This window comes from Castor canadensis, chromosome 10 (genome assembly GCF_047511655.1).
Source record: "Castor canadensis chromosome 10, mCasCan1.hap1v2, whole genome shotgun sequence".
Taxonomy (NCBI): Eukaryota; Metazoa; Chordata; class Mammalia; order Rodentia; family Castoridae; genus Castor; species Castor canadensis.
The window spans coordinates 82877772-82905498 of record NC_133395.1 but is presented as its reverse complement, the minus strand read 5'-3'; the positions used below and the strand labels follow the sequence as shown (position 1 = coordinate 82905498).

The 27727-nt window shown below is 36.8% G+C and overlaps 1 protein-coding gene across 2 annotated transcripts in view; it reads right to left on the bottom strand.

Annotated features, from left to right (window-relative positions):
• Micu2 (mitochondrial calcium uptake 2) overlaps positions 1 to 27727 on the bottom strand; it is a 130984-nt gene that overhangs the window by 22328 nt on the left and 80929 nt on the right. For both annotated transcript variants that reach the window (XM_020167675.2, XM_074043699.1), the window contains exons 5-7: positions 23664 to 23711; positions 22077 to 22159; positions 9909 to 9974 (exon numbers count right to left, since the gene is read on the bottom strand). In XM_020167675.2, coding sequence (XP_020023264.2) covers positions 9909 to 9974; positions 22077 to 22159; positions 23664 to 23711 — 197 coding nt within the window. The remainder of the gene's footprint in view (positions 1 to 9908; positions 9975 to 22076; positions 22160 to 23663; positions 23712 to 27727) is intronic.

Below are 27727 nucleotides of genomic sequence, written 5' to 3'. Positions count from 1 at the left end.
ATTCATTTTCATTCAGTTAAATGTATTTGGTTTGCCTTAAGGCTGCCTCTGACCTATGGATTATTTAAGTGTTGTTTATTTTCCAAGTATTTGGAGAGCTTTTTGTTGTCTTTCTATTACTGACTTCTAGTTTAATTCTTCATGGTGAAAGAACACATTCTGTATTTGAATTCTTTTAAATTTCATGAGGTTTGCTGTATGGACTGGGATGTGGTGTCCTGGTGTATACTCTAGAGGCACATTCTGTGCTTGGGTGTTTTTGTTGGTTGGTTTTCCTGAGATTTGCAGTTAGGGCTCTATGCTTGCTATGCAGGTGCTGTACTGCTTGGGCCAGACCTCCAGGCCCAGGTGGAATGTTGTTATTTTTTTGGTGTGTGTGCAGTCTTATACATGCTAACCAAGTGGGGAGGGGTGTTCTAATGTCAGACGGTTGGTGGTGCTGAGCTTCATGTCCTTGCTGATTTTGTCTAGCTTTTCTGTCAACTGCTGAAAGAAATGTTAGGATCTCCAGTTATACTGGACATTTGTCTGTCTCCTTTCAGTTCTGTCAGTTTTGGTGACACTTATTTTCTAAAGCTTGTTGTTTGGTTTTATATACACAATTAGAATTTGTTATTTTGTCTTGTTGAGTCAGGCTTTCATCATTATATAATGTCTCTGGTTAGGTGCTTTGCTCTGAAGTTAATTTTATGTGATATAAGATAGGCACTCCTGCTTTTTTATTTTATTAATGTATGCATGACGTATGTCTTTGCATCATTTTGTTTTCAAGATGTCTTAATTTTTACATTTGAAGTGAATTAATTGTAAAATATGGTTGGGCTGTATCTTTTAATCTCCTGTCATCTCTGTATTTTAATTGGCATAGTTAAGACTACTTACAACTAATGTAATTATTCATATATTAGGGTTTAAGTCTGTCATTTATAAATTTTTGATTATTTTTGTTTTCCTTTGCCTGCCTGCCTTTTGGTTACTTGTATATTACTTTAGGATTTAATTTTGATTTACCTACAGTAATTCTGTTTTTTAAATTTTTATTTATTATTTCTTTTTCTGAGAAAGGGTTTTGCTATGTAGCCCAGTTTGGGCTAGAAGCCACAATTCTCCTGCCTCAGACTCCCAAGTGGCTGGGATTACAGTCATGTACCACTGCACCTGGCTTCTATATTGTTTTGGAGAACATCTTTTTGTATAGACTTTCATGGCTGATTAAGGTATTATATTAAGCACATATAATTTAATACAGTCCACTGATGTCATGATGCTAGCAGTTTGGGTAATATATAGCAAAATTACCCCTTATTTTGTCCTTGATTCTGTTTATATGCTGTATTACATTTACTGATTTATGCAATGGTTAACCATCCTTGCATATCACTATAAGTAATACATACTAAGAAATACTGTATTTTTTCTTTTTGTACTTATAAATTCCTAGAAGTAAAATTAATGAATCAAATGGCATTAGCACTTAAATTTTGTTAGACAAATCCTAAGTAAAGAACCATTAAAAAAAAAAGTGTTCACTCACTTTAACCTTAGAGAAAGATGCTTTTTAAAAAAGAGTTTTTTGTCTTTTTGAGACAGGGTCTAATTATATGACCCATGCTGGCCTTAAACTTGCAATTCTCCTGCCTCAGCTCCCATGTGGTGGGAGTACAGGTGTGTGCCAACATGCTCAGCTGTCTACAGAAGATAATCTTTTACTTTTGCCAATCTGGTAGGAAAACAAATATTAAAAATCACTACTATTTCAAGTTGTGTTTCTTTTACTCATGTTTACTGGGGGCATTGTATTTCTTCTGTTTCTTCATGTCTTTTGAGTATTTTTCTACTGAGATATTATTAAATATCTACCAGAATTTTCCTAGATGCTTTTTGGAGTAGAACTATATTACCTACTTCAATAATATAAAATAATATAAAAACATTTACCTACCTCAGTAATATAAAAATGTTAGTTTCCTAAAGTACTTCAATGGTTTTGTATTTTCAAGATAGGGTCTCGTGAACTATCTGCTTAGGTCAGCTTTGAACCATGATCCTCCTGACCACTGCCTACCAGGTAGCTAGGATTATAGGCATGAGCCATCAGCGCCTGCCCCATAGTTTCATTTTTGACATTTAAATCTCTGATTCACCTGGAATTTATTTTGAAATAAGAAATGGGACACAAACCCAGCAGTCAGTCGATTTAATAAGGATGCAGTAGATGCCCATTCTGTCCTAGGCGCTTCATTAGGCCCTGCAGACTTGTAGGTCTCTATCCCATGGAGTAGTTGATCATCTAATGAGTTACTGAAAACAGTGATCATGTAGGGTTGGGGGTGTAGCTCCATAGTAGAGGGCATGCTTAGCATAACATGATATTCTGGGTTCATCTCCAGCACACCTGTGCACACACGCACGCATATACACAATATCACAGCAAGAAAAGTACAGGTAGCTGAAGAAGCATGTAACATGACTCACTTAGAAAGACAAGCAAGGTTTCCCTGAGAAATGCCATTTAGACTGACTGGAAGTCTGAACAGAAGTTAACTAAGAAAGAAGTGGGAATAAACATTACAAACAGAGTATGTATGAAGGCTTGAAGGTGAAGAGAGCATGGCATCCTATGGCTGGGGTGGAGAAACCAACAGTAAGTATAATAGCAAATTCTTATATTACTTGGGTTGTTAAGCACAGTTCTACAAGACTGAAATGTACTAACTCATTTAATCGCCTGAATTTCCCAATGAGGTGAACTGGTTGAGAGGTGTGTCCCAGTGTCACATAGTCACTAAATGATGTAAGCCACATTAGAACCTAGGCATTTAGGCTGCTGAGTCTGAGTTCTTAACTATTATGCTCTGCTACAGAGAAAGTGGTATATACAGCAAGAGGCTGTAGGAGGGTTGGGACTGGATGACCCAGGTTTATAGGGATTTTTTTATTTTTTAAATTTTAACAGGAAACTGAGAAAAATTTTTTCATGCTATTGAAATTTATTTTATTATTTATTTTCTTACCTTTAAGTAATAGTTACATCATATTTGTGCTTAAATCACCTTGGTTACTTTGTGAAAATGAATTAGAAGACAGAGTGGATGTGGGCGATCCATCAGGAGGTTACTGTGGTCACTCAAAAGAAATGATAGTGGCCTGGTCAAATGGGAGTAGTGGACACAGAGGGGGAAAAAGGACAAAAAAACTTAAAGTAAGCAAGTAAAACCAGAAGTAAACCAGATGATAATATAGGTTAGTATTTTATAAATCATTTTGATGTGGGTAAATTAAGACAAAAAATGGGACTACATTAAAAATCTATACCAAAATATTATAGACAAAAAGTATCATGAAAATGATTTTAGATTTTGACAGATATTAGCTTAATATTCCTTTTTGTCTTTTAGTGAAAGTGACAGTAAAGTTGATTAGGACGAATTTTCAATAGACTGAAGGTGGGTGGGGGATGGTACCCTGGCCTGTCACTGGTGTACAGCTCACGGCCTCTGTCCAAGACATAGGAAGGTGACACAACTCAGTCCTGGCCTTGAGCTTCGGCTCAGAACTGCCAACTGTCCCTGTGGGGAGACCTCCCATCTTGAAACCACTGTCTGGACCCTTCCCTGACAGCTCTGCCAGGATTCCTAATCCCAATGCCTGACCACCTGCAATGACTCTCTGCATTTGTACTGGACTCTCTGTGGACTCTGCTTTGACTCCTGAATTGCCTTACTAAATCCCTTTGCCTCTTTACTCTATGTAACCTAATACAACTGTCTGAGCTGCGGTATGTGATTTGAGTGTTACAGATATTAGTTATTAATATTGGAATGGAATAAGGAATTTATGATAGCTAGACTCCAAGTGAAACCAGGAGTACTTGGTGGAACAGAGATGATGAAACTGACGTAGCTTATGGATTTATCAATATTTAATAAATTCTGACACTGTGGAAAGATACAAATGTGTCAGTCTTTGTTAATGGCATTGCTCACGCATGGCAATAACATAGCTGAAGGATTCTTCTATACATTAAAGAAGGAATCCAGTGAATTTCAAATAATTGAAAATATACAAAAAAATTTCAAAAAAATTAAGCCATTTGCAGATATGCCCAAATTTTGGCATGTCCTAGAATCATGAACAGGGAATTAATGCTCACTTTGTCAACCCAAGGCCTGGCTTATGCCATGGTACACAGCCATTTGTAGTGATATCCAACCTGGATGCCGGCAGAAGGGAACATCACCAGTCTGTGCACATCAAGGGCTTAGGGTTAGAGATATGGGAAGTCAATTAGCCTATATCACGAAGGGTTTTATTTCATTAGAAACTGGTTAGCAAAAGAAATACAAGGCTGCAGAAAGAAAGAAAACCAAGTCACAAATAGATTATTTGTATGTAAGGAGGACTATAGAGTTAAATTAAGAAAATGATTCAAGTGAGCAAGAAAACTAAATTGAAAATGTCAGGTCTGAGAAGAAGCTTGAGGAACAGAGTAACCAAAGAAAGATGCCCTAAAATGGTGCTCACCTTCAGGGATCCATGACACTCACAGAGCAGGAAGTTAGAAGAAAAACACCAATAGCAGTCTCAGAACTTACAAAATTAGATTTAAAGGATCCTAAGAATGTAAACCATTAATATACAGAACACCAAGAAAAAAGGTACCTGCAGTATTTTAAAAAGCCGGTCACAAGTGTTAAGAGGTGTTCAAACTGCTTTTGCTGAAAAGCACTGATTTCTTACTTGGGCCCATGAATTAACTAAAAGCAGAGGAAAGCCTGGCATCTGTCCTCTACTTTGTATCTGTCTTTGCTCTGAGACATTCTCTTTGTAATCACCTGGGCTTCCAGGAAAGACAGAACTGATAACATCTTCACGAGAAGGGACCAAAACTACTCCCAACAGTAGACCCTCCTTGGGATGGAACACCAGGCAGTTGAAAATGACTCCAGATTACAACTCTGGAACCTCTCGCAGAACAAGGACTGCAATAATGATCAACCAGATCACACCTGTGACTGGAACTGCTTAACTATTCATACCTTTGTTTGTTTACACCTATAGCTCATGTTTGTACCTTGAAAATGGCTGAAGATGGGTTGAGTGCTCACCCTGCCTCTTCCTACAGCATGTCCTGAGCTGTGTAACAAACCTTTCTCTGCTGTCACCATGCCTCTTTATTTGGCATATAGGGTGAGTGAACAGACCTCCTGGCATGTGGAATCCCAAGAGTTTGGGCCTTGAGTCTAAAACTCATCTTTCGTAAGTAGATCAGGACAGACACAAAGGCAAATAATTAGCACCTAAAATACTTAGAAAAGCCACGTAACATATTGATCAATAACATAATGAACAACCCTCTGTACCCATGAGACCCCATCCCAAGTACCCAAGAGATTTTTTAACAATCCTTGGAGAGAATCTATGGGACATGACCAATAAACAATTAGAAAAAAAACAGCAACAGATTATTACCATGGACAAGGAAGGTCTCAAAACATACCAGACGAAAGAGAATATACCAGAGCAGAACAGTAAAAACTTAGGACAGACTTCACACCAAAACAAGCCATAGATGTTGACTGACTATGCATGTGTAAGATGGAGGAGCATATACTACAACATAGCTCTAAATGGCTCTGAAATGAATCAACTCTCCTTTTTAGCAGAAAACCCAAATCTACACCATGAGCTCCTAAGATTTACAACCAATCACTCAGAGTGCTGTAAGGGGAGCAATGATAGAGGTGACTCCATTTTGGATGAGAAAGCACTTTAAAAACAGACATGTTAAAAGGATGTGAGAGAGAACAGGTTTCTCACAGAAATAACAAGTCTCTAACCAAAATAACAAGATGCAGTTGCACAATGTGGGTGGTGGGCCCCAAGGCCAGGATGAGCTGACCAGACATTCTTGGAATGCTCAGTTCCATAAGGAAGGGATGGACGGGTGGCCAAGCTCAGTGAGAAGCTGACTTGGCACTAACCAATCACCAATATAGTTCCAAGGTAGGCTAGTTGGACCTAAGCCAGTTAGTGCCCTATATCATCTTCTAGATTTCAGCTATTGTTTGGCTTAGCTCTTTCACTAAGTCTCACCTGGCAGCGTGGTTTGCTATCCTTTCAATAAACTTTGTGCTTGCTTTACTCTTAACTCCTGGTCCAGCATCTTCAATCATCAACTTCACTAGGACATGAACTCGGAATCAACAATACAGTATCGCCATCACTATAGGACTGGACAGGAGTAAGCTGGAGACTAACAAACCCTTACTGCAACCCAACAAAATCTGAGGATAACTTAAAATTGACAGACCTAGATCAAGCAATTAGGAACACAATGAAATTAATAGTCCTAGCAATATATATATATAACCAGACAGGTACACATATGACACTGTTTGAGGGACCAGCAATGAAGCTCTACTTCACCTAGTGGTATAGCTCAGTGGTAGAGTATTTGTCAGGCTTGTCACAGCAAAACAAACAAACAAACAAACCAACACAGGTGCACCACAACATCTAAAACTCTTCATTCACTTATGCATAGCAGGTTACCAGAACATACTTGATATATTGCAAACATTTATTTATTTTTGTGGTACTGGAGTTTAAATTCAGGGCCTCATGCTTGCTAGGCAGGTACTCTACCAATCGAACCACACCACAGCACTGTAAACCCATAAACTTTTCAAAACTATCTGAATAACACAAAGTAACATGATAAAATGACTTCCAAATCCTGATCCACAATAAGACAGCATTTTTTTTCACATTTAACACTAGAACAGTGAACAGACCACAAACATCTAGGACAACTATATACCAAATTACAACCGTATGAACAAACAAAACATCAACAGACCTAGGAACAAGTGGACAGATGGTGGTTGTGTACTTGCACTAGCAAGATGTGAAATCACTGTGCCTTAGCATTTGTCCTCAAAATGGAGTAGCTCAGGGCTGGGCACAGCCTGCTCTACACAGATACCTTCTCTTCCTATCAAATTGATGCAGATTAAAAATAAGCAAAACAAAGAGACCAATCCTGGAGAGACCTGACAGACAGGCATGGTTATTCAATCCTGGTGGGACTGTAAATTCCAATACCCTTTCCAGAAAACATCTGTGAATAGTTACTGAAAGCCTTAGAAATATTCGTGTCTTTTGAACCAAGAATCTCACTTCTAGAAATCGACCCTAAAATTTAAATGTTTAGATAATAATTAATTCATTTTACCAAGTATTTCCTCCCTCCCTCCCTCCCTCCCTCCCTCCCTATCTCCCTCTCTCCCTTCCTTCCTGACATGCTGCCAAGGCTGGCCTCAAACTTGAGAGCTCAAGTGATTCTCCCAAGACACTACAGGTATCCACCAGCATTCCTAGCTTAGACATTTAATACAGCATGACTTCTAATGGCAAATATTTGGAAACAATTTTTGGGGACGCTAGGGATTTAACCTAGGGCCCTGTACATGCTAAGTACATTCTCTACCTCTACCACTGTGCCACTGCAAGAAAAAATCGTAATAACCAGCAATAGGTCAATAGTAAAATATATCTATACATTCATTGAAAACCATTAACTGAGCATGTAGTGTATGTCTGCTGTTTTATTAGGGCATGTATAATAAAAAATTAACCTTATCCACTGGGGACTGGAGGATTATGCCTGTAATCCTAGCTACTTGGGAGGCTGACATCTGGAGGATCACAGTTTAAGGCCAGCCTGGACAAATAGTTTGTGAGAACCCCCCATCTCCAAATAACCAGAATAAAATGGACTGGAGGTTTAGCTTAGGCAGTAGCACCTGTTTAGCAAGCACTGAAGCCCTGAGTTCAAATCCCAGTCTCACAAAAAAAAATCTTATTCCTACAGAGGCTAGACAAGAGAATCTTTGTTTACCTGGGGCTCTTGGGCTATTCTACACAGTCTAATCATGAGACTTCAGAGTAGGGATCTAGGTTAAGAGTTTTAGGATTAGGCACAGGGGCAGCCAAAAAGATTTATATGGCTGACCCCAGTAAAATCTCTGGCATCAAGGCTTGGGTAGGCTTCCCCACTTGTCAGTACTCCAGGATATTATTAAAGAGTATTGCTTGGAAAATCAAAACTGTCCTTGTCTCTACCTGGAGAGAACAACTGGGACCTTTGCTTGTAGAACTATCTGGAATTCAGCTCCTTAGACTGATTTTAATCTAATCACTAATAAATGGCACCCATGAATCTAATTTTCAGTGAGTTCTCTTAATACTTGGAGTTGTCAGTGTCAGAAATGAAGGTGGTCTATGGACTGCTCCCTAACATTACATGACCTTAAGGAGGTGCATAATGCTTTCATTGTAGAGAAGGATACAAACAAACAACATGTGATAAGGTATCATGACTGAACATCATGTGATAAGGTATCATGACTGAGGACATACATGATATCATGAGAAGGAGATATATAGGATACGTACATCTAGGAAAAGCAAATAGCATTTAAGGGCTTGCACGCGAGACAAACAAGTACAGTTCAGGATTACTCAAAGGGAATAAAAATGTCAAAAAACAGAACTGTGATTTTTAATAACTTGCAAGTTTTAAAGTAGATTTGCCTTAAAATATGAAATGATTTGGAAATTTAAGAAAATCTCATGGAAAAACCTGAGGTAGAATTGCAATTAATTTGAAGATTGTCAGTTGAAAATATATTCCATATACGTTACAGGTGGGAATGAAAGCAAGTTTGCATTTTATAGAAGATAATGGTCAATATTTATTTATTTATTTATTTTTCTTTTATTATTCATATGTGCATACAAGGCTTGGTTCATTTCTCCCCCCTGCCCCCACCCCCTCCTTTACCACCCACTCCACCCCCTCCGTCTCCCCCCCACCCCCTCAATACCCAGCAGAAACTATTTTGCCCTTATTTCTAATTTTGTTGTAGAGAGAGTATAAGCAATAATAGGAAGGAACAAGGGTTTTTGCTGGTTGAGATAAGGATAGCTATACAGGGCATTGACTCTCATTGATTTCCTGTGCGTGGGTGTTAATGGTCAATATTTATCAAAGTCTGTCAATGACCTTAGAAATAGTCCTAACTTTTAATCCAGCAAATGAATTTCTGGGCTGCTATCCCTAAATATATTTACATAGGTATAAAGTGGTGCAATAATAGGATTATCCATAGCAGTATTATTCATAATATGAAAAGATACATATTAAATGTCTTTGAAAAAGGAACTGATTACAGAAATAATACATCCATACAATATAGTGCTCTGGAACCATTAAAAAGGATGAGATATTCAGATATAGTAAGTGAAAAAAGAAACATGGGACAATGTACAGTATACTACTACTTGGAATAAAAGAAAAACAATATGTAAATATATTTATTAACTTACTAACATATGTGTTTCTGGTTGCATAAAATACCTCTGGAAGAGTACACAAGAAACACAGCTCTCACAGTCTAGGAAGGAGAAATGAGGAACAAGGTGGGAAAAATTCTGCCCTATCTACATAGTGTTGTGCACCTTTTGAGGGTAGGACCACGTGAATACAACACATCTATTTAATTTTTTTAAATTTTTAAAAATTTTTTTGGTGGTGCCTGGGCTTGAACACAGGATCTCACATTTGCTAGGCAGGTGCTCTACCACTTGAGCCACTTCATCAGCCTTTTTTTGTGTTGTGTATTTTCGAGATAGAGTCTCAAGAACTGTTTGTCCAGGGCTGGCTTTGAATCAGATCTACCTATCTCTGCCTCCCGAGTAGCCATGATTACAGGCATGGACCACCATGCCCAGCTTAAAATATTAAGTTATTGATAAATCTGAACAATTTATTTGTTTGAACAGAAGAGAGCAGCCATCATAAACATCACTTGTTTGGAAATGTTTAGTTTATGTGTACATACCTGATTTTCTGTTTTGTTAGTGCCCACTGTCTTGAAGTCATCTTGTTTACTTATGATCTTCTGCAGCTGAAAAGAGTGCAAACATGAGATTACATGCATGTCTATTGGAGTTTTCAAAAAAATCTAAAAATAGTTGCTAAATTGTTACTATTAAGTATATATTAGTTATCTGTTAAATACTAACTTAAATACTTTTTGCCCATTATCCACTTTGCTGAGATCATGTAAGAATCAATGGAGAAAATAAAGGAATTAACACTATTATTATAATTTTTAAAAAAATTATAATAATACTTTTTACTTAATAGATATGTTCTAAAGGCAGCAGTCTCTATAAAAATTCATGATTACCTTGTCTTTCTTTCAGAAGAATTTTTATTCAAAATTTTTTTATATCATTGATAGTTATGGCCACATGTTCAAGTGCATGGCTTTTAAAAAGCTATTTATATTATACATATACATGTTCTTCCTTCTTTTATGTATTTATAAAGCACTAAAATGCTTACATTTCTATTAAGTATAAAACTATTAAGAGTCCCTTGGAGTACATAAAAAAAAAAAAAACCTACCTTTCAAAGTCATTTATACCAATCTTCATATGGAAAGCAAATTAAAAAAAAATGGATTAAGAAGTCAGACACACACAAAATCCCAAAGTATGGATTAAATAGATCAAGTAGGAGACAAATCTTCATCCATTTTTACCTAGGTAATTTGTTAACAGTTTTTAACAAATTAGATTCCAAATCTAGTTACTTCTATAATACTCGTTTTAGGCAAATGGCTTATCTTTTATTTTATTTTATTATTCATATGTGCATACAAGGCTTGGGTCATTTCTCCCCCCTGCCCCCACCCTCTCCCTTACCACCCACTCTGCCCCCTCCCTCTCCCCCCAACCCCCTCAATTCCCAGCAGAAACTATTTTGCCCTTATTTCTAATTTTGTTGTAGAGAGAGTATAAGCAATAATAGGAAGGAACAAGGGTTTTTGCTGGTTGAGATAAGGATAGCTATACAGGGAGTTGACTCACATTAATTTCCTGTGCGTGGGTGTTACCTTCTAGGTTAATTCTTTTTGATCTACCCTTTTCTCTAGTTCCTGGTCCCCTTTTCCTATTGGCCTCAGTTGCTTTTAAGGTATCTGCTTTAGTTTCTCTGCGTTAAGGGCAACAAATGCTAGCTAATTTTTTTAGGTGTCTTACCTATCCTCACCCCTCCCTTGTGTGCTCTCGCTTTTATCATGTGGTCAAAGTCCAATCCCCTTGTTGTGTTTGCCCTTGATCTAATGTCCACATATGAGGGAGAACATATGATTTTTGGTCTTTTGGGCCAGGCTAACCTCACTCAGAATGATGTTCTCCAATTCCATCCATTTACCAGCGAATGATAACATTTCGTTCTTCTTCATGGCTGCATAAAATTCCATTGTGTATAGATACCACATTTTCTTAATCCATTCTTCAGTGGTGGGGCATCTTGGCTGTTTCCATAACTTGGCTATTGTGAATAATGCCGCAATAAACATGGGTGTGCAGGTGCTTCTGGAGTAACCTGTGTCACATTCTTTTGGGTATATCCCCAAGAGTGGTATTGCTGGATCAAATGGTAGATCGATGTCTAGCTTTTTAAGTAGCCTCCAAATTTTTTTTCCAGAGTGGTTGTACTAGTCTACATTCCCACCAACAGTGTATGAGGGTTCCTTTTCCCCCGCATCCTCGCCAACACCTGTTGTTGGTGGTGTTGCTAATGACAAATGGCTTATTTTTAGTCCTTGACATCTCTCACCCAGTTTTCAATGACCCTTCCCTACTTAGTTTAGGGTAAAAGTTGAAAAGCCTTGTATTTGTTTCATCTTTAGGTTGAAAACCAAATGGCAGGCCCGATAAATCAAACATTTATCCTTTTGCTTACTGCTCCCTTTTATTTTTTATTACGCAAAATTTCAAACATAAACTGAACAGAACTCTGTAATAAACCAGCCCATAATCAGTGAAGCCGAGTCATGATTATGACACAATTCACCTACACTTTGACTCACTGTTCCTCTTAGTTATTGTTTATAGCTCTTCAGCCATCCAATTTTGGTAGCTTCTCTGTGCCTCTTCCAGTCAATCCTTTCTCCTGGCAATTCCATGGAGGCAGCTCTGATACTTTTCTATCTGAATTAGTTTCATCTTAGTTTACAAAGTCAAGTAAATAGAATCATATACTAGGTATTTTTTTTGTGTCTGTCTTCTTTCACACAGCATGTGGCCCTGAAATTCACACATGTGGTTTGCACAGGAAAAGCTTGTTTCCATCTGTTGAGTTGCATCGCACTGCATGATTATACCTCTATTTCCTCATTTACCTACTAACAGATGTCTGCTTTTCTCCATGTTTTAGCTATACTGTGAATCAAACTGCCATAACCATTCTTATACAATTCAATTTTGTGGGCTTAGGTTTAAATTTTTCTTGGCTAAATTCCTATCAGGGTAATAGTTATATATCTGTTTAACTTTTTAAAAACTAACAAACTTTTTTTTTCCCCAATGCAAACTGTGTTCCTTCATATCCTTGTCAAGATTTCTTGTGATCAGTCTCCGTAATAATTTTAGCTATTCTGTTGGGATGTATAGTGTATATAACCATGTGTTTTAACCTGCACTTGCCTGATGATCAATTTTTAAGTGTTTATCTGGCTATTTTCTCTTGTAAAGTGTCTGCTGTAGTATTTTGTTCATTAAAAACATTAAAACTATTCAGCTGTAGGAGTTCTTTATATATTCTGGACACAAGTCTTTTGTGAGATAAGTACTTGGAAAATATTTTCTCCTAATCTATACCTTGTCTACTCCTTCCATTTCCTTTCCTTTTTCTGAGTCAGGGTCTCACTCTGTAACTCAGGCTGGCTTCTACTCCAGATCCTCTAGCCTCAGCCTCCTGACGGCTGGTCTTATAAACATCACCAATACACCTAGCCCAATTCATTTTTTTAATGGTGTCTTTGAGCAGAAGTTATTAATTTTGGTGAAGATTAATTTATCTTTTTTTCTTTTATAGTTATTGCTTTCTGTGTCCTAAAAAACGCTGCCTTGGGCTGGGGATGTGGCTTTGCCTAGCATGTGGGAGGCTCTGGGTTCCAGTTCCAAAACTGCAGAAAAGAAAACAAAAAACTATGCCTATTCTAGATTCTGAAGATACTCTTATTTCCCCCATGAAGTTTAATGGTTTTAGCTTCTATGTCAAGACCTAATCATCCACCCCAAATATATATTTGTGTATATTTATTTTTTCCCCATCTATATATTTAGTTGTTCTAGTGACATTTGTTAAAACAAAAAGCAAAGTTTTTTCTTTCCACATTTACTGATTTGGTGCCTTTACCAAAGATCCAATGACCATGAAGAAAGGACTCTGTTTTCTCCCACTGATCAACTTCCACTGATGTACCGTCCTTAGGTCAGTATCATTTTCTGTCATTACTACAGCTTTATATTAAGTCCTGACAGCCAGTGTGTGTGAGTTGTCTAGCACTGTTCCTGCTTCTGAAGGCTGACTTGTTTTAGGTATTCTGCTTTAAAAGCCTTAAAATCAGCTTGCCAATTTCTATTGCTGCTCAGATTTTGCTTAGGAAAGTTGACCCTTATTTGGGAAGTACTGACATCTTACACTCCCAAATCCCTTAACGGATTTTAATTTTTCTGTTTACTACTAATATGTGTGTATATATATCTCTATATACTATGTAATACATATATTATAATTGATCTCCTATCCTGAGTTCTTTCTAAATTCATTTATTGTTTTAGTTGTCATTGCTTTTTTTTGTTAGTTCCTTAGGATTTCCTACATAAAATCATGTTAGCTGTGATAAAGTCAGTTTTTATTTTTCCTTCCTTTTCTTTTTTTTTACTAAATAATTTGATTATTTATTTATTTTTTTTTTCTTTTTTTTCCCTTTTTCTTTTATTATTCATATGTGCATACAAGGCTTGGTTCATTTCTCCCCCCTGCCCCCACCCCCTCCCTTACCACCCACTCTGCCCCCTCCCTCTCCCCCACCCCCTCAATACCCAGCAGAAACTATTTTGCCCTTATTTCTAATTTTGTTGTAGAGAGAGTATAAGCAAAAATAGGAAGGAACAAGGGTTTTTGCTGGTTGAGATAAAGACAGCTATACAGGGCGTTGACTCACATTGGTTACCTTCTAGGTTAATTCTTCTTGAACTAACCTTTTCTCTAGTACCTGTTCCCCTTTTCCTATTGGCCTCAGTTTTTTTCCCCTCCTTGAATTGTTGCTATCACTAGAACTCCAGGGTAATACTGAACAGAACAGGTTAAAACAGTTATCTTTGCCTTGTTCCTAATCTTTAGTGAAGGCATTTAGAATTTCTCCTTTACTTACTTTTTTTGGTGTTAGGGATTGAACTCAGGGGCTTATGCATGCTCAGCATGTAATCTACTTGAGCTACACTCCCAGATCCCTTTAAATTTTTTGTAAATGCTCTTTGTCAGACTGAGGAAGTTCTATTCCTGTTTTGCTGAGTTTTATCATGAAATGGTTTATTTTGTTGACTGCTTTGTGTGACAACAAACATCATACTGGCTTCTTCATTATGTTAATATGATGGACTCTACTGATAGACTTCTCAACCGTTAAGCTCAATTAATACTCCTTGGATTAATCTCACTTGGTTAAAGATGTATTATTTTATACAGTGCTTGATTTGCTCTGTCTACTTAAGTACTTTTATACTTTTGTGCAGGAGGAAAACAGGACTATAGCTTATTTTTCTTATTAAGTCATTGCCAACTTTAGTTATTAGGAATACGTTGATCTTATAACATGGAAGAAGTGTTTCTTTCTCTTGCATTTTCTGAAAGAATTTGTGGAAATCTGGCATTACCCCTTTCTTAAGTGCATGATAGGTTTTACCAGTGAAACCTACGTGGACGTGAACACTTCTTTGTGGGAAGGTTTTGGATAATAAATTCAATTACTTTGACAAAAGGCTAGTCAGATTAGTCTCATCTCTTGTTAATTTTTTAAGGCATTAGTCCATTTCAACTGAACTGTCAAACTCACAGACACATATAGTTTTCCACAACACTCCATTTTCATCCTTTTGCTGTCTGTAGAGCTTTGCAGTATTTCCTTCAGTTCCTCATTTTGGTAATATGGGTTCCTTCTTTTTTGCCAGATCATTTTATGATTTTTAAACAAATTTTATCATATAAGTAATAAAAATTCAAAATAAACATTTAAAAATAGAACAGATATCAATAAATTTGCATAGAAAATTTAAAAATTACTGTTCTTTTAATTATGGCATTTAATATTGTTATGATCTTCACATAGCTTTATTTTCAAAAAGTTACAAAACAAATAAAACCAAAAGCAAATAGGATTAGTTGACTGAAATGAGAATTTTTTAAGAGGCTTATTCCAACATAGTGTGGAACTTAGAATAGCAAGGGTCTGTCCTGAAGTCTACCTAAGTATGTTTTGTGCCAGGTAAATCTTTTGTCACTTCAGTTTTATCTGAAACTTTTTAGTTTGAACTCAAGGAGAAGATCCCAGTAAGTTCTGGTGCACTCTGAAGGTTGTAACACTGTGTATTCAGTTATGTACTAACCTCTCCAGTTGAAAAAAACATGAACCTCAACATGGAGACTTAGGCCAAATGGTCTCCCTTGTCACTTAAGATACTTTCTAAAATGGTTATGCTGTTGTGGGTACTGGGCAAACTGGTGGTGAAAGACAGACAGTGCCCTTGCTTTCATTGAACTTACATTCTTATGAGCTAGAGATAAAGAACAAGTAGCTTCAGATGTCAAGTGCTATGACCAAAATAAAATAAAGCAGGGTAACAGGATAGAAAGAATGTAGGAGAGAGGTTATTGTCAGATAGGCTTATTCCAGCTACTTTTCTTTGAAGAGATGGTATTTGGGTCAGGATCTGAATGACTGAAAGCTACCAAAGGAGTGGAGGAAGCACACTGGGATAGATGGAAGTGCAAGCATTTAAAAACGGTAGAAACAAGTCAGAGATGAGGATAGGTACCTGTTAAGACAGAAATTCTAAATGACTAAAAAAAAAGTTCTGCTAAATTGATTATTTAAATTTATATTGACTGATATTTTCAATTTCAGGCTGCAAATGAAGTATGTAGAGTAGATTTAACTTATTTTCCCCTTCAGGGTCAGGAAAGTTTAAACTCTTGAAACAAGAATACAATTATAAACTCAAGAAGAATAAATTCTACTGAAAGCTTTTGTTTTTATTTAGTAATAACTGAAGCAGGTATATTTAGCAAGATAGAATTGTAACACTACTATATTTAGGATATAGTCCTTTCTACCAGTATGAAAACAATGTGAAATAAAAGGACCACCTAAAGAGCAATTTGTATCAGTAAACAGACTTGTCATTAATCTGTTGCTTAGAGAAGCTGCATTAAAACCTTGGCACTTATCCCAAATAAGCAGATGTACCATCTATCAAGGTGAAGAGTAAATGGATTAACTATTACTGGCTTTGATCACTGTTGGCATTGTTTATTATCACCTGACAGAGTACAGCTCACATAGATGGCTGCTATTTCACTAGTTCTTGGCATAAAGAAGTAAACAATACACTTACTAATACAGTTTTTAGATTTGGATGTTAATAAAACATTAATGTCCCACAAAACACAAATGTAACAAACTGAGGCAATCTGTATTTTAGGACATTTTCATAAGACTTTACATATATATGCTTTTCTGATCTGAAAAAGAATTGTTTTGTTCTTTTAAGAACATTTCAAATATAAGATACCACATATTTAGATTAATTAACACAAGTACCACCATGGAAATAATTATTCAAAATAATTAACATAAACATAGCTTTCTTTTTCTAAATGCTGATTTTTTTAGAAAACTGACATATATATCATGCTTTATAGGTTATATCACGCTTCATAAGTTTCATTTCTATGATCAACACAAAGAACCCTTTTCTCTTCTTTGGCAGTACAGGGGTTTAAACTCAGGACACTGCACTTGCCAGGCAGGCCTCTACCATTTGAGCTAAGTCCCCAGTCCTTTTAGCTTTATTTTTCAAATAGGGTCTCCCATTTTTGCCTGGACCACAATCCCACTTGTACCTCCTGTGCAGCACAGCTACACAGCCCGTCCCAGCTTATTGGTTGAGGTGGAGTCTTGCTGACTTTATGCCTGGGCTGGCCTTGAATCATAATCTTCCTGATCTCTGACCCCCAAGTAGCTTGGGTTTTAGGTATGCACTGTTGTGCCCAGCTCCCAAAGAACCTTTTAGAGTCTTATAAGAGTGACTTTTATAACCTCAAACTTAAAAAAATCAGTGATGCATCCCAACATATTCTTTTATTAATTCATTAGCTAATTAAGAACTTTCCAAGTTTTTAAAGGAGAAGCCAGTCAGAAACTGTTCCATAAATTCAGCATATGAAACTATTAAGTGAACAAATGTATTTGAAAAAATAAAGTATGTGCAATTATATCAGGAGTAAAGACTGTTCTTACACAAGGCACAGAGCCGTAGTGTGAAAACAGAAACAATAACATGCCTGTTCTCTCTTGCCTGTTTTTCGGATTTGCATTTAGTACTTCCTTTACCTACAGGCTTTGTGTTCTGGCCTCACATCTCCACCAAACACTACTAAAATGCACCAAAACTTAAGTATGACAGTAATACCACTAGTCTAGAGTAAGTCCACTTTATGAAACTACCTCCAACTTCACTACTACAGAGAAGCAGGATTGGCTCCTTAGGCCTAGTGACTCTTAGAAAATTTGCCCAGGCCTGAGGGCAGACACGAATAGCTTAATTAACCTAAAAGAACCTCATCTTTGTGTTTCATGGCCTTTACATATGAGCTATTCTCTACTTGAATAATAATAATAGCTACAAATCTATCTGTTTCTTGTCCTTGAGGGAGAATGAAGTAGCTAGAGTAATCTTATCTATGACCTATGGCATTGGTACTTTAAGTTCTACTTGTAAAAACACCTTTTCTTTCTAAAGTTCAACGTAAATTATTTTCCTTGTTTAATCATTAAGAGTATTTTTTTAATGCACTGTTATTAATTTTGTAACTCCTATTTTTCAGCCTTTTGCTCCATTTCTTTTTTTTTGGGGAACAGGAAGAGTACTGAGGTTTGAATTCAAGGCCTTACAGGCAGGCACTCTACCACTTGAGGCATGCCTCCAGCCCTTTTTTGATTTTAGTTATTTTTTCAAATAGGGTCTTGCATTTTTGCCAGGGCTGGCCTGTACCACAATCTTCCTATTTAGGCCTCCCAAGTAGCTGGGATGATAGGCATGCACCATCGCAACTGGCTTGACCACTTTTTGGAGTTTGGTATAAGACACTCCCTCTTGTTGCCCCCTTCTTTTCAAAATATCTGGGTTTTCTTGATGTTCTAGTACTCTGCTCCTTGTCAGTTTCATTCCTTGGTGTCTCAACCTCATCTTGACCTCTAAATGAAACTCTTCTCTAAGAGTCCTCCCATCTTACCCCTTTTTGTACTACATTCTCCCCCCTTGAGGTCATATACTCTTATGACTTAACTACCTCCTCTTTGAAGATGTTCCTTAATTCTACCTGCATTCTTGATGGATCTCCAGACAGCTGCTATTTGTGTCTGTCTCTACAGGGATGTCCTACCAGTTTATCAAGCTCAAAATTTCTAAGCTCAGAATCAACATCTTTCTCAATCTGGCCTTCCTCTGAATTCTCTTTCAAATGAAGCAGGCAGACATTGAGGAAAGAGCAGGGATCTGAAATTGGATGGAGTTGGATTCAAATCATGGCTGCAATATTGACTACATACCAATTTTGTTATATATAAAATAGGGATACTACTAATTTTATAGGAGGCTACAAATATGACATACATAACAGTCATAAATAATTCTCAAACAGTCTTCTCTTTGATCAATGAGTACTACTCTCATTCCTATTCAGAGAGGCTGGAAACAGCAGTCAGCACTGCCTTCTCCTTTCCCCTCATCCCTCCAATCTAACTGGGTCAGGGTCTAGAGACTATTACGTATTTCTCCCTTCCCCCTTTTTGTTAGTAGTGTATCTAACTGTAAAAAGCAAGGGGTTTCATTATGACATCTCTATACATGCATATAATACACTTTGACCATATTCGCCCACTCTGTTGCCCTTTTTTATCTCTCCCTTCTTTCTCCTCCCTTCCAGATCCCTAATAGCCTCCCCTTTACTTTCATAATTGTTTGACTGTGGTTTTTACTTTTTAGTTACAGCCTACAAATCTCTCCTTATTTAATTCATCTTCCACACTGCAGCAAGAGATGGCTCTTGGAAGATTAAAGTCCACTGACCCCATAACAATTGAGGCCTCACCTCTTGGCTGTGAACAGAGGTTCACAGTTTAGTTGAGTTGCATGATGACGGCAATGCTTTCATAACTGCTTAGAATGGTGTTATATTAATTTCCCCAAAGGACCATAAATCATGCTATTTAATCACTGTTCTTGCCAAATGGAGCAATACTGTTTTTTTCTGCTTTCCTTGACTGAATGGAATTGGATTCAAAGATAAACTTATGATGACTGCCTGGTATATTCCTTTTCTATTTTTTTTTTGAGACAAAGTTTCAATATTTAGCCCAGGCTGGGCTTGAACTAGCCAAGCAGCCAGGTTGGCCTCAAACTCATGATCCTCATACCTCAGCTGGGATTATAGATATGTGCTTCCTTACCTAGCTTCTTCTTTGCTTTCTGAGTATGTGTGTGCATATACATATATATTTTTTAACCTGGGGTCCTGAGTAAGAGCCAAGACTATCTGAAATTCTTGTTTGCTTTGGTTATTTTAGAGATAGGGTTGTGCTTTTTTGTCCAGGCCAGTTTGGACTACAATTCTCCTATTTTACGTTTCCTGCCATTGCTGGGACAACAGGGATGTGCTGCCACATCCAGTTTGTTTTATCTGTTGAGATAGGGTCCCCTGAACTTTTTGTCCAGGCTGGCCTTGAACCACAATCTTTCCACTCTCAGCCTCCCAAGTAGCTAGAATTACAGGTGTGAACCACAGGTGCCCGGCTACAAGCCCATATTTCTTGTATTTTTGAATACATGAAACATTCAAATATTCCTCCCACAGTAAAACAGAACAGTTTTCTGTATGCCTTCCTATTAAATTTAACATCTACCACTTTCAGCAAATGAATCTGTAAGATTACTACCTTTTTTTTCCTGAACAATACAGTGTAACCTCATCTATCCAAAGGCAACGTCAATCTTCTGGAATCCTCCAGCTTTCTTACTTAAGCTGCAAACTCAGCAGCAAGAAAAACCTTTTTTTAGCATTTGAAATAATTTTCATCATGGGCATGCAATAAAATCTATATGAAATTTTTAGTTTATAGTCTCAAAGAGTCCAGAGCAGTGCTGGCCAATAGAAATAAATGGAGCCACATAAATGATCTGAAGGATTCTAGCAGTAATAATAAAAAAAAAAAGTAAAAAGAGTAGAGTGCTTGCACCTAGCAGGTGCAAGGCCCTGGGTTTGAGCAGCAGCACTGCAAAATAAATAAATAAAGTGAAAGTGTATGATCTGTAAGTTTGATAAATTTGTACACCCATGTAAACACTCTAAGACCTGAAATATTTCCAATACTCTAGCAAACTCTCCACCCCATCCCCACAATCTCCTCGGTGAATTTCTTACTCCAGCTGGACCCCTGGGGCCAGGCAACAAAAGGGTCTGTTTCTTTTAGTACAGATTACAGATGCCTCCTTTCTAGAATTTCATATAAATGCAGTCATACAGTATGTACTTTTTCTTTCACTTGGATTCATCCATGTTGTTGTGCGTATTTGTTCCTTTATATTGCTGAATAGTATTCTATTGTTTGGATACCATTTGCTTTTCCAGTCATGTGTTGACACACATTTTGGTTGTTTCTAAGTTGGGCTATAAAGCTGCTATGAATATTAATATACAGGTCCTGGGTGAATGCTTTTTCTTTGCCTAAATATCTAGGAATGGAATTACAAGGTCACATATGGAGCATCTATGTAACTTTGAAAGCAGCTGCTGACTTTGTTCTGCAATGTACTATTTCATTCCCATCAGCCATGTAAGAGAATTCCATTTTCTTCACATCTCAAAGGGATTTTTTTTTTTTTTTTTGATGATGGTACTGGGGTTTGAACTCAGGTCCTTATGCTTGCCAGCCACATGTTCTACCACTTGAACCATACCTCTAGCCCTTTTTTGCTTTTAGATATTTTTTAGGTGGGGTCTTCACATTTTGCCTGGGCCTTGAATCAAGATCCTCTTGATCTCCAACTCCCTAGTAGCTGGGATTACAGGTGTGAACTGATGGTGCTAGGCTCTCAAAGGCATTTTAAAAAAAACCCATAAATTAGGCATTTATATTTGTACTTTTGTCATTCACATATGTAATTATCAATGATAGGTAGTATGTGCTAAAAACACTGTGCTATGTATTTATTCATGTTTTCTTTTCTCCATATAGGACAACAGATTAAAACATTTAAGTCTAACTGGCACATACACAACATTTGCACTGATGGTTTTTTTCTTTTTTTTTTTTGCTATTACTACTAACTTTTTTAAAACAGAGTAGAATTTACTAGTCAGGTGTTCTAGAGCTATGTCTTCAGAAATATCATGTTTAAATACGTCAAACATATCTCTAGCTTTTCAAATACTGATTTTAGCTAATTCCCAGAAATGTTGTACTAATTTATTTTTGTAGCTTTTTGTGTTTTCCTTGTTCTTCATGAAGTCTTAAGTTTCTATTATTACTCTTCATTTTTTGGTCTAAGAAAAATATACAATGTCTTTACCACATATTCTTCAAGGCATATATATTCTATGAAACCTTTTTTACTGTTTTGATATTTACTGAATTCACAAAAATAAAACCCTAAAAAATGTAGATGCCGAAGCTTATTTCTCCTTTCAAAATCTTAGGCTCTGTTTACTCTTTAGTTTCATCAAGATTATTTTTGAGAATGTGATATTTTTAAATGTTCAAATGGTTTATTGATATTTCGTATACAATCAAATTTTTATGGAAATGTAAAATGATTGTACAAGCATCAGGTGTTTTATGATAAACCTAAAATAACTAGCATCTACTTACCTTGACAAACTCCTTTTTCTCAATCCTCTCATTACCATCTGCATCCAACATTTTAAAAGCCACATGAAACCCAGTGTGGGGTTCTGCAATGAAGTGAAAAAATGAGTAACTATTTAAAGGTCGGTAAAATGCAACTTAATTGCAGTCAGATCTTCAAATTTGAAACAAGCCAGCATGGTGCTGGTGGCTCACACCTCTAATCAGGAAGATTATGGTTCAAAGCCAGCCAAGGCAAATGGTTAGCAAGACTCTATCTTGAAAAAACCCATCACAAAATAGGGTTGGTGAAGTAGCTCAAGGTGTAGCCCCTGAGTTCAAGCCCCAGTTCCACCAAAAGAAAGAAACAAGCCACCAGAAGCTATGAGTAAGTGCCTAACACAGAAGCAATGCTTTCTCTTTCACCTATTTTCAAAGGTGGGTGTGTGGTGTTACGGCTTTGCCCCGCCTTCTCTAGCACTTTTCCATGGGGCTGCAGCTTTGCCCTCCTATGCAAAATCAACTTGAGAACTTATCTCATTCTACTAGGGGCTCTTCTTGTAATAAACTTTGGTTATTTTCACAGTAATTGTTACTTTTTCTTTCCCTTTCTGAATAGGAGGTTTTTGTTGTTCTTTTTTTTTTTTTGGATGGCCCTGAGGTTTGCAGTCAGGGCCTCACACTTGCTAGGCAGGCGCCCTTATGGCTTGAGTCACTCAGCCCTTTTTTGTGATGGGTTTTTTTTGGGATAGGGTCTTGAGAACTATTTGCCTGGGGCTGGCTTTAAACTGCACTCTTACTGACCTCTGCCTTCTGAGTAGCCAGGATTATAGGCATGAGCCACCAGCACCAGATCAGAATAATTTAACCTTTTTATTTTGTCAACATTTACATGTACAAAAATGTTGTAAAGACAGTAGTATCACCAGACTCTTTACCAAGCTTCCCTCTAATTTAAGGTTTATATATCCACAGTATAGTTATCAAGACTGAGAAATTAACGCTGGTATAGCATCATGTCTTCTTTTTTGGCAGTACTGAGGCTTGAGCTCAGGGCCTCACGCTTGCTAGCCAGGTGCTCTACCATTTGAGCCCCACCCTGCCTTGGTACAGAATTATGAACTAAACTACAGACTATTTGGATTTCCTATTTTTTCACTAATACTGCCTTTTCTGTATTTTAGGATCAAATACAAAATACATGTGGCATTCAGGTACTCTACCTACTTGGTGTCATCATCTGTGGAAATTTCTCAGGCTTTTCTTCTTTCCCATGACCTTCATGCTTTGAAGAGAATAGGTAAGGACTGTGTATGCCAGATGAGAATTTTTTAATATCCCTGAGTGAAGGCTCACTATTATTATTGTTCTCATCAACAACAATTAAACAAAAATTCCTTCTACTCAGGAAACAAAGTTATGGGGTGCCATGATGTGTGCGAAGTAGAAGAGACTTAAAGGGATTCTCTAACTCAATATTATTATTTTGTAGATATAGAAATTAAGGTAACAATATTTTTAATGACAAAGACATAAATGCCAAACTTCACAAATCCTGTTTGGTAATAGAGAATTCCACATTATTGTAAAAAAAAATTATGGAATACTTACTAGTGAGGATTGTAAGCAAGAAAAGATACTCAGTATATGAAATGAGCCCTGAAAAAGAAAATAAAACATATCAGAAAATACATTTTAGATGGTTTACAAGTAAGCCAGGCAGGTGGTTCATGGTTATAATCTCAGCTATTCAGGAGAGGAGACTGGGAGGATTGCAGTTGGAGGACAGCCTGGGCAAAAAGTTAGGGAGACCCCCATCTTGTGGTCCCGCTATGCAGAAAGTGTAAAAAAACTATTGTGACCTAGGATGACCTGGGCAAAAACAGAAGACTGTCTGAAAAATAACTAAAGCTCAAAGGGCTTGGGGCGTACCTCAAGTAGTAAAGTCTTGCCTAGCAAGTGTGAGGCTTTGAGTTTGAGCTTGGAATATTGCCACATAGAGATATTAACAGTGAAACTTCACCTAAGTTTTAAAAAAAAGACACATTTTTTTAAACTTTAAATTACTTCTCTTTGGTACAGTGAAAAAAATTTTGTAACAGTTGAAGTACTGTTTTAATACTTAAAAAGACAATGTTTATCAAGACACTATTACTAGGTAAAGAAGGTGTGACAGTTTAAGTGTCAGCCTGACTGGGCCAAGGAGTGCGGAGACTGAACTTTATTTTTAGTTGTGTTTATGAGGGAGTTTCCAGTCGAGATTAGCATATGAACTGACAGACTCAGAGTAGGCTGCCTTCTCCAATGTGTGGGCATCATCCAGTCTGTCCAACAAAAAGCAGAGGAAGGAGGAATCCAGCTACCCTCTTCCCTTTCTTTTGCCTGCTGGGACAGTTCATCTTCTCCTATCCCCAGATGGGATGGGATTTATACTACCATCAGCTCTGGTTCTTAGACCTTTGAGTTTAAACTGAACACACACCTGGGCTTTCCTGGCCCTCTGCAAACTGGAGACTATATGACTAATTTTTCATGATAAAACTATGTATCTCTTACTGGGTGCTGTTTCTCTGGAGAACACTGACTTTTTTTAATGGGGAAAATTGATGCTGGCTATCACTAGAGGTCTGATTTGTATATTACTCTATGTGGTTTCTATTCAAATTTTACTATTCATAACATCTCAACTGAAGCAAATTTAAAATTCAGTAGAATAACACTTTTAAAAGTGCTCAAAGAGGATCCAAAGAACTTTCCACTGTTCTTGCTGGATAAGTCTCCCAAGTCAACTGTTTTCTAAACTGTGGTAAAATACAGTAACATAAAATTTATTATTTTAACCATACAGGTCAGTGGCATTAAGTAATCTCACAGGACTGCACAACCGTTATCCCAGACTGAAATGCTGTACACACCAAACACTAACTCATCATTGCCCCAGTCTCCGGTCCCTGTGACTTCTATTCCACTTCCTGTCTCTATGAATTTGTCTACTCCAGGTACCTCACACAAGTAATATCACACAATATGTGTCTTCTGGTGACAGGCTATTTCACTTAGCATAATGTCTTTAGGGTTTATAGAAATTGTGGCACATGTTAGACTTTTAAAGGCTGAATAATATTCTACTATGTGCACACAGTACTTGTGTGTCTGTTCACTTGTGGACGAGTATTTGTTATTTTCACCTGTGGCTCTTGAGAATAATGAGGTTATGAACAGTGGTGTACAAATACCTGTGTGAGGCCCTGTTTTCACTTCTCTTGGCTAAGTACCCAGAAATGGAGCTGCTTGGCCACGTGCTAATTCAATGTTTAAGTTTTTGAGGAATCACCATTCTTTTTCCACAGCAGCTGAGTTTATATTCCCATCAGTGATGAACAAGGCTCCCAAATATCTCCGTGTCCTCAACACTTGTTCTCTTCTGTTTCTGTTTTAAACAACAGTTGCTGTAATGGGTGTGATCTGATATCTCATTGTGGTTTTGATTTAATTTCCCTAGTGATTATTAATGTTGACCATCTTTTCATGTACTTATCAACCATTGTATAACTTCTGAGAAATGTTGATTCAAATCCTTTGCACATTTTAAATTGGTTTGTTGTTGAGTTCTTTAGTTTTTGGATACGAACCTTTTATATGAGTGATTTGAAAATATTTTCTATCATTTGGTGGGCTCCTTTTTACTCTCTTGACAGTGTTCTGGGATTCACAAAACATCTTAATTTTGACGAAGTCAATTTACCTTTTATTTTGTTTCCTTTGTTTAAATTTCTTCTAAGATATAGGTTCTCACTTGTCTTTTTTGTCCCCACCCTTCAACGTAATTGTTGAAGAAGGTGACTTCTTGTTCTATATAGTTTCTGGATGACTCTATGTCCATGGTATCATTTTACAGTTTTCTAACTTCTTTATTTCCCATCACCTGATACTTGGATCCAGAGGTGTGGTGGGATTCAAGTTTGATTTTGACAAGAATTCTTCATAGATGTTGTTTTATACCTCTACCAGGAGATGAAAAAAAATTGTTTACAAAAATGCCAATTACCCTGAGAGATACTGATTGGGAGAGTAAACAAAGAGTTTACAAAATGTGAAATAATGTCCAGAGTTTAGATGATCATAGGTGTTTAGAGGAATCAATTCTAAACTAACTTCCTTCTTTCTTCCCTCCCTTTTTCTTCTCTCTTCCTCCCTTTAAGTCTTGCTATGTTTTCCAGGCTGGTCTCAAACTCCTGGGCTCAAGTGATCCTCCATGTTCATCCCTTCTATTTTTCTCATTTCTACTTTAGTGACCATCTTGGGGTGATTTCAACAGGTTTAAAAATTCTATGTTCATTCTTGTATAGAAAGTACATAACCATATTCACCTTCCTTAACTTCCTTCCTTTACCTACCCTCTCCCATAAGTGATTTCCCCTTAGTGTGACCTGTTTTTCATAACCTTCAGGTATACATTTTCAATGTTTTTAATGACTTACATCTTGTTATATGACCATCTTTTGTTTTTATTTTGGAGAAGGTGTACTCTTCAGTACTAAAAAGTCAACAGTAAGCCTTCAGATATTTTTTTCTTAAAACTACTCAATGTTTATATAAAGGAAGACTAAATTAAGTGTATCATCTTCTACCTGGGAGAAATGCTCTAATGTTAGTTGAAGGATCAAAGTATTTCATCCCTCAGCAGCCTCAAAACAGTGGAGGATGGCATTTTTCTAATTTTCAAAGGGATATGGCAAAGTGGTGAAACTGCTGGACTGTACTGGGCTTGGTGCCAAAAGACTTCACTTTTCTTTGAACACAGGCAAATATCCTTTACAGAAAGGAAAAATTCCAATGTCTTTCTTTGAAAACTGGTTTAACTAAAAAGCTTAAACAGAGTTGAGAAAGTATAAAAATAACACCTTACACATTTAAGACAGATTATAAATAAGCAAGATAGTTCTACAACAGTATTCTAGGCATCTGCCTCTGAAAATGCTTTTAGGGAAAATTAGAATACTTACAGAAGAAAACAGTTTAATAAATATTTGTTACATTTAGTTGTAAAATAAATAGCAATGTTTTAAAACTGCATGCCAAATGGAAATATTTTAAATGCTTTATAATTACAAATTTGTTAAAGAATCTCTAAAAGCCACTAGAACAGTAAGTTGTTACTATGCTGCTTCTGGAAATCTTTTAAGTTGGAGTCATACTAAAACATGGTCTGTTACTAAATAGAATTTTGAGGACCCTGTTTCCCTAAGAGGCTGAATTATCCCATCCATCACAAAAATCTAGTTGTATCTTAAAACACATTTTATAATGTATGCTCAATACATCCTTGAGGCTGGTGTTATATTGACAATCAGTTCAGTATAAAAATATATAATAATTTTAACTTATAGTTTACTTTATAATAATTTTTGGTGGATGAATTTTTAAAAAAAGAATTGACTACCTTTTTTTGTAGTAAAGAAGTTTGAACTCAGAGCCTCCCTCTTGCTAGGCAGGCCCTTACCACTTGAGTCATGTTCATAGACCTTTTTGCTTTAGTTATTTTTCAGATAGGGTCTTATATTTTTGCTTGGGACTGCCTCAGACTGTAACCTGTCTACCTGTAGGAGGACCCCACTTGGCTGGGATCAAAGGCATGCACCACTATACCTAGCTTATTTGCTAAGATGGAGTCT